The sequence below is a fragment of the Solanum tuberosum genome, unplaced genomic scaffold, assembly GCF_000226075.1.
Source record: "Solanum tuberosum cultivar DM 1-3 516 R44 unplaced genomic scaffold, SolTub_3.0 scf00440, whole genome shotgun sequence".
Classification (NCBI taxonomy): domain Eukaryota; kingdom Viridiplantae; phylum Streptophyta; class Magnoliopsida; order Solanales; family Solanaceae; genus Solanum; species Solanum tuberosum.
Window position 1 is genome coordinate 355,296 of NW_006239363.1, and position 8,111 is coordinate 363,406.

Sequence of the window (8,111 nt, forward strand, 5' to 3'; positions counted from 1 at the left end):
ACTTTGTTTTTCTTTATATTGTTATTATCTTCTCGTTGATTGTTGATTCTACCAAAAATGCATGTTTGATATGAGTTGGCTTACGTGTTATGGTAAGTGTCATCATGACTTGAGGTTTTAGATCGTGATACCTTCCCCTAAAATATCTTATATCTTCTTCATTTATATTCATAGTGAGTATTATAATTACTTCATATTCTCTTTCTTCTTAGTCTCTCGACTATTCTTTAGGTTCTATATTGAATAATCCACTTGATCCTTCATTTGACATTATCAAAAGATTTAAGTACTTTTTTTCCTGATACAAGCATTAAAAAAAATTCTTGTTAAAATTAATCAACTTAATCAGCATGTTTTCTATAGGACATATCAATCTTGAAAAAGAATCGGTTATCTAATTCCAATTATCTAAATAAGTTTTTCTTAAATTCTCCAATTGAGTTGTTGATCTTCCTATAAAGTTTTAGTATATTTTTAATCCTAATGTCACAAGAGCTTGTAACCAAGCTTGGTAGCATTTTGATCCAAAGAGCTATAAATATTATTATTATTGTGTTTCTAATCTTATTGCAACTCAAACTATTAATTGTGACCACTATAACTTGAAAAAGTTGAGTATTTCTCCCACGCAGACCTTATCATTGTCTTGTGAAGATGAAGAATGCTTAAGCTTTTATTTTTTAAAAATGCACCTTTACTATTCTTGAGTAATTGTTAATTGAAGTCATAGAGTATCTGACACCAACCACCCCTCGATCCTCTACCCTCACCTCCCATAATATTTTGTATAGATTATATACATTGTTTTTAAGTGTTATATTCCTTTTCTTACGTGGTGAACACCAAAGAATAAAAAAAATCCACTTACTTCTCTTAAAATAATAATAATTCAAGAATACATTTAAGCACACCCTAAATGTAGTATGCTAAAGATTCAAATCTATAAGGTGGGATGGGGAAATGGAAAAGATGTTATCAATGATAAATCACTTTTTTTTTAAATAATGTGTCAAGTTAAAAAAAATGTCATATAAACTGAGACGAAGAAAATATAATATTATTCAATTAAGAAGTTGTTAGAAGTTGCTGCTCAAAATACAATCAGAAAGATATCCATTGTCCATAAAATGCTCATCCATGTGTTTTCACTTTCTTTAAGGTAAATAATTAGGGACAAGCCTAGTGGGATACGATATTTCTGGACAAAAAGCATCGAATTATAAACTTTCCAATTTCCTTTATTTAATGTGGCCCAAAGCAAACATGGCCCATGAAAAAAAGAAAGGATTGAATAATTATTAAAAAAAAGAAAGGATGAGGCTTATGATATCAACATATAATTCTACATGGTTCTTTTATAGCCACCTATTAATGATGAAACAATGAACATGAATCATAATTTTTTACCTAAAGAGAATGAGTAAAACAATGATGTCCAAGAAAAAAAAAACATACAACTATTGAATTGTTAGGTCTCTTTAAAAATATTGACAGATGCATGTTGAATTCTTCAAAAGAAATATATTTTTAAATAATATTGGATAATGTCAACATCCTGTCTATAGTAAGGCCCACGAAGGGCTGGGTAGCCCTGATCGAAGTCATGATCGAACATGACGCTTGCTTGGACGTGGACTTAGTTAAGAAATAAAGTTGCGCATTTGTTATGACCTATTATAGCTTTTGACATGATGATAAACGATTGATCATAACAAATAGTATCAGAGCTAAGGTCGTGGGTTCAATCCCAAGAGCAATATTTTGGGTGGTCCAAATCAGAATCATGATCGAACATGACGTTTTCTTTGTGGACTTATTAAGAAATAAAGTTACATTTTTGCTAATTTTTAATATGATAGTAAACGTTTGATTCTAACATAAAATATGATACAAATATGGTAATATGTTTGAAAAGTCAAAGTAATACAACTATAGACAAGGGTAAGAATTTGACACAAATATGGTAATATGTTTGAAAAATCAACGTAATACCACGATAAACAAGGGTAAGAATTTGACACAAATATGGTAATATGTTTGAAAAGTCAAAGTAACATAACAATAAAACAAGTCGGTATTAAATAAAGAATAAAATACAAAAGGAAAGATAACACTAAAACTACTGTCAATTTGTACCGACAAGCAGAAACAAGTCAGAACTGTTTTCAATTAACAAATAATGAAATAAATTGATTTTTTTTCAAACCAAAATGACATAAATGAGCTAAACATAATTTTTTTTTGGATCAATATCAGCAATGTAGTTCATCCAACAATAAAATTTGATCCAAACTACAGAACTAGGATACAATCAAACCAAAACGAACAAAATATTGAATTGAATCATACCAGTCATTTACAACAAAAGAATCAAGCTAACCAAAACAATTAGGGGAAAACCTAAACCCATAAGATAGCAATGAAGTTGTTGTGCACTTGATTTACCTGTACTATCCACTTCCAATGTTTTATTTTCCACAGTAAAATTATGTTTCTTGCCAAACCAAAAAATAATCTTGTAACTTACTCTAGTAGCCACATCCACCCTAAAAACCACTTTTGATGTATTTGTAACATTCTTTAAAGCAGCATCCCAAGCCATTTTCTGAATTTCCAGTTTCCCTTTTTTCTTTGCTTTCTTATCATGCCCTTGGTAAAATCCATTTATTGTGCTATTACCTAAAGGGATACTTGTATTTGTACCATAGTAGAAGCTTAATATAATTTTGTCGTAACGAACACCTTTGTCCTTCATCTTGTTGTTCAAATTGAGCTGAAAATATAGAGTATGATTGGATCTTGTGGTGTTGGAATTATCAGATAGGTTAAGGGCAGGTAAATAAAAATTATGTAAGGAGCAGGATGGTTTTGAGGTTCTTAGACTTAGCCAGATAAAGAGAGCTGTTAAGCCTGCAGTTAATATGAATTTGGTGCAACGAAAACAGCATGTATGTGAAGATCCATGGTCAGACATGTTTAGGGTTAAAAATTGATGTTCAACAATCGGAAAAATGGGAAGAACAGATGAGACGCGAGTATATTAGTATTTGATTTTAGACCACTAATTTTATTGCTGAGAAGAGCAAGATTTTGGAGCTTCAAAGAAAGATCTGGGAAAATTACAGTGTTTTGCTTTTTGGCAAGTGCTTGTCAATGAGTATGTGAGCACCTCTGTAGTTTCTGGTAAGTGAGCACCCAATTGGAAACCTTCAAGTCTTTGAGGTCAATGGCAAGGGGTCAGCCAATAAAGGGGTGGGATTTCTTTTTATATATATATATTTTGGTTTCCTACCCAAAATCCGACTAAATTCGAATTTGCATGGAAGTTTCACAGGTAAAGCGCTCCCTAACAAATGTGACTTCGTACCCAAAGAGGCTCGAACCCGAGACCTCTTAATTAAGAACGAAGAAATACTTATCATTTCACCACAACCCTTATTGGTTTCTTTAAAATTATTACTCTCTCATTGTGACATTATATTAGAGGGGTTTAATTTTAAAAAATTAAATTTTACCAAAAGTGATATATGATTTGGATTAAGTGTGTCAAGGGGGACAAGACGGGACGGAGAAGAAACAGACAAAAGTTAAAGGGGACCCAGGGGATAATTGACGTGTTGTAAACATGAATTGTTTACAAAAAATTATTTATCAAAAGATACGAAATATTGAGAGGATTTCATATCTAAAAAATTGGAATTGTTTAGAGGAGATTTTGAATTGGTCGAAATTAAATAGTCGGTGTTTAATTCATGTCTTGTTTGGTGTGAGAGATTAAAAATAATAGTGATGGGATAAAAAAAATTTATCTTGTTTGGTTGACATGTTTGGGATAACTTATCCCACCATTTATATCATAGTGATAGGATAAGGTATCCCATATACATGGTGGGATAAGTTATCTCAAGATAGCTAACCCCAAGATAACTTATCCTGGGATAACTTGTTCCCAACCAAACGACCCCCTATATTCAATTTTTTTTAAGTGTATCATAATGTATATTTTGTGTATAGCTACTGTATAGGTAAGTTATATTTGGCTTTTTTTTAGTGTATCATAATATATAGTCAATGTATACATTTTATAACTTTTGACTATTTTTAATGTAAATAAAAACATTGGTATATTTATTATAAATTCATCATTATATATTTGAAGCTATCCCTTACAAATATTAGAAGAACACTTAATCTAGGTAGCCAAGCCACCTTCTAAGAAGAGTTCTGTTTGAACTAGGCCTCAAATGATCATACTAATATATATTTGTATTTTCTTATTAAAAGAATTTCTAAATCTCGAATGATCTTTACTTCTCAACGAAAATAAGGAGTGTTCTACCCCTAATTAGGAAGGACAAAATTAAATCCAATTCATCCAATACGTTTAAGTTCGGGCGGATTATTGACTAACACATTTATTTGCTTAACCTATTTTAAATCAATCTATTAACAATTAGGTTGATATGTAACCCTAATTGACTCGAGAGAAATCTTTCAAAATATTTTTAAATTTGATATGTTATCTATAGTTATAATTACAAAAAAAAATTATTAGGCACTAAACATCGTAAAACAATAAATAAAATAATGAAAACTTAGTAAAAATTGAATTGTATTAGGTCTTGACCCGTTCTATAACTCATTACTTGATCCATTTTGAACCAAACAAATTTGAATTGGGTTGAGTCTTGACCCATTATAATCCACTCAAGTTTGACTCAACCCGTCCAATTGTCGTCCCTACCCAAAATTAAATGTCTCAGAAAAAAAAGTCTCTTTAATGATGTGAAATTGTATGTATTGAACTAAGAATAAATTTGAAAGAATAAGATCAATTCCTTCATAAAACGGTGAAATCCTAACAAATCACTTATTTTGAAATAAAAATGAAAAGTCTAAAATAATACTTGTAGGAAGTATAAACTTTATGCCAAATTAAATGATATCACATAAATTTAGTGGCAGAGTTAAATACTCTTTCCATTCATTTTGTATTTGTCACTGTTTGATTTGACACACTCATTAAGAAAACAGTTATTGACATAGGTATTTTACCAAAAATATCCCTATTAAATGATGTTTAGTATTAAGTCTTGGTCCAAGAGTATTTAATGTTGAGAGCAAAATATGGAAAAATATAATTGTGATTTCTTGATATGTCAAAAGTGACATGTAAAAATAAAAATTTATTTTAGGAATAAGTAATAAGTAAGAGTGAACGAATGCAGTATTTGGCCATGAATTTTTTCACCTTTTTTCGGAGTTGAACATTGGATTAACCAAAAATAAATAATTCCAACTAAGGCCTCATTTGTTTCCATTAAGATTAAGACGTTTGAATCTGAATAAGCATCTGAATATTAAGATGTGCATTAAGATCTAGATGTCTAGATCTGAATATTAAGATGTGGTCTCTAGATCTGAACACTAAATAATTAAGATTGCTTGTTTTCAATATCTGAATATGCATATGAAATTAAACATAATATCAATAAAATATTATATATTTTCATTTCAATAATATTACTTTTTAATAAAAAAAAATATTTTAAATGTTTATATTTGATTAAAAAAATTATATGATATGCAAATAAAAATTATATATCGATATAAAAATTATTGTAGCATGATTTCTTTTAAGAATTCAACATAAACATCTTTCTATAAGAAAATATATCATGAAAAAAAATTCATAGGTATAATATAATATCAAAAAGTTCAATAAGTATGATAGATACTAGTCGAAAAATAATAAAGACGATTTCGTACCCAAGGAGGCTCGAACCCGAGATCCCTCTTGATTAAGAACGAAGGAGTACTTACCACTCCACCACAACCCTTGTTGGTTTCTTTAAAATTATTACTCTCTCATTGTGACATTATATTAGAAGGGTTTAATTTTAAAAAAATTAATTTTACCATAAGTGATATATATGATTTGGATTAAGAGAAGGGACGAAGAAGGAAAGGACAAAAGTTAAAGGGGACCGGGGGGATAATTGACGTGTTGTAAATATGAATTGTTTACAAAAAAATTATTTATCAAAAGATTTGAATTATTGAGAGGATTTCTATGAAATTTGAGACTGTTTAGAGAAGATTTTGAGTTGGTCAAAATTAAATAGTCAGTGTAGAATGCATGTCTAGTCAATATAAATTTCATGTATAGTTAAGCTATATTCAACTTTTTGAGTGTATTATAATGTATATTTTATGTATAACTAATGTATGGGTAGGTTATATTTAGCTTTTTTTAGTGTATCATAATATATAGTTAATGTATACTTTCTATAACTTCTGACTATTTTTTATGTAAATAAAAATATGATAATATTTATTGTAAATTAATCAATTTTTCGTATATATTTAAAACTATCCCTTACAAATATTAGAAGAGCACTTAATATATGTAGCCAAGCTACCTTCTAGGAAGAGTTCTGTTTAAACTAAACCTCAAATAATCATACTAATATTTGTATTTTCTTATTAAAAGAATTTTTAAATCTTGAATTATCTTCTCAACGATTTAGTGGTCTGAAATCAAATTTTTAATCTTCTTGATACTTAAAATCAACTTAACAACACTCAATTTATATAACTATTAAACTCGAAAAATACAAATCTAAAATTTAACTCAAATCTAATTCGAAATGAAAAGTGAAAGTGTGTGATAGAGGAGAGCTGAAAAGTAGAAAAGATGGGATTTTAGTTGGGGCTGAAAACATATTTCAAAGGATAAACAAATTTGGGGCAAAGTTGGTTAGAAATAAGGAACTGGGTAACTTTGGTAAACTAAATGGCCAATAGTTTGACATTTCATTTCTCTTAATTTATATGCAATACCTTCTTTTTTTTTAAAAAAAAAAAATCATTTTAAAAAAGAATGTCCTTTTTTATTTTTTATAAATAGAAATAATTTAATTTTAAAATTTTATTTTTACCTTTAATGAAATAATTGTCGTGAGACAAATATGTAGAGAATATTAAGGTTTGTTTTAAATTACTCCTTTTGTTCCCAAATAAGTAATGATTTTAGCTTAAGCACACCATTTAAGAAATTACTCCTTGCTAGAAAATAAGGAGTGTTCTACCCCCTAATTAGGAAGGACAAAATCAAATCCAATTCGTCCAATACGTTTAAGTTTGAGTGGGTTATTGACTTACACATTTATTTGCTTAACCTATTTTAAATCAATCTATTAACAATTAGGTTGATATGTAACCCAAATTGACTCGAGGAAAATCTTTCAAAAATATTTTTAAATTTAATGTGTTATATACATAGTTATAACAAAGAAAAAATATTAATTTCATCAGACACTAAAAATCGTAAAACAATAAATAAAATAATTAAAACTTAGTAAAAATTGAATTGTATTAGGTTTTGACATGTTCTATAACTCATTATCAAATCCATTTTGAACCAAACAAATTTGATTTGGGTTGAATCTTTTTTTTTTGATAACCGAGAAATCCGTCTGTGACCCGCCCTTTGGACCAATCACAGCCTTCTAAACTCGGTGGATAATGGGCCCGCCCCTCTACCCTTCTCCACTTAAATACCGGGCTTCGCTTTGCATGGTGTGGGGCTTGAACCTGCGACCTAAGCCACAAATCCTCCACCTTTTGCCACTTGAGCTAGGCCTTGGGGGCGATTTGGGTTGAATCTTTACCCATTATAATCCGTTCAAATTTGACCCAACCCATCCAATTGTCTTCCCTACCCCAAATTAAATGCCCGACTCTTTAATGATGTAAAACTTTATATATTGAACTAAGAATACATTTGAAAGAATAAGATCAATTCCTTCTTGAAACGTTGAAAATCCTAACAAATAACTTATTTTGAAATAAAAATGAAAAGTCTAAAATATCACTAGTAGGAAGTACAAACTCTGTGCCAAATTAAATAATATCACATAAATTTATACGAAGAATTAAATATTTGGCCGTGAATTTTTTTTCCACCTTTTTCCGGAGTCAAAAACTTTGGATTAACCAAAATTAAATCATTCCAATTATAGTGGGAAGTCGTAAAGGGGCGCACAGGAGTTTATACTGCTCCATCAGACACTATATAGCAGCTCCACTTGCGTTTCATAATTTGCGAC

General features: G+C 29.5%; 1 protein-coding gene across 1 annotated transcript; it reads right to left on the reverse strand.

Annotated features, from left to right (window-relative positions):
• Positions 1-2,285: 2,285 nt before the first annotated feature.
• LOC102588433 (protein NDR1-like) lies at positions 2,286-3,256 on the reverse strand. The gene has a single exon (XM_006363463.2). It carries the CDS (start codon positions 2,972-2,974, stop codon positions 2,357-2,359), a length of 618 nt encoding a protein of 205 aa, XP_006363525.1. The 5' UTR covers positions 2,975-3,256; the 3' UTR covers positions 2,286-2,356.
• Between the last annotated feature and the right edge of the window lie 4,855 nt (positions 3,257-8,111).

What these genes read in the sequence shown, in the direction of transcription:
- LOC102588433 (XM_006363463.2), bottom strand. Translation starts at nt 2,974, where the DNA reads ATGTCTGACCATGGATCTTCACATACATGCTGTTTTCGTTGCACCAAA.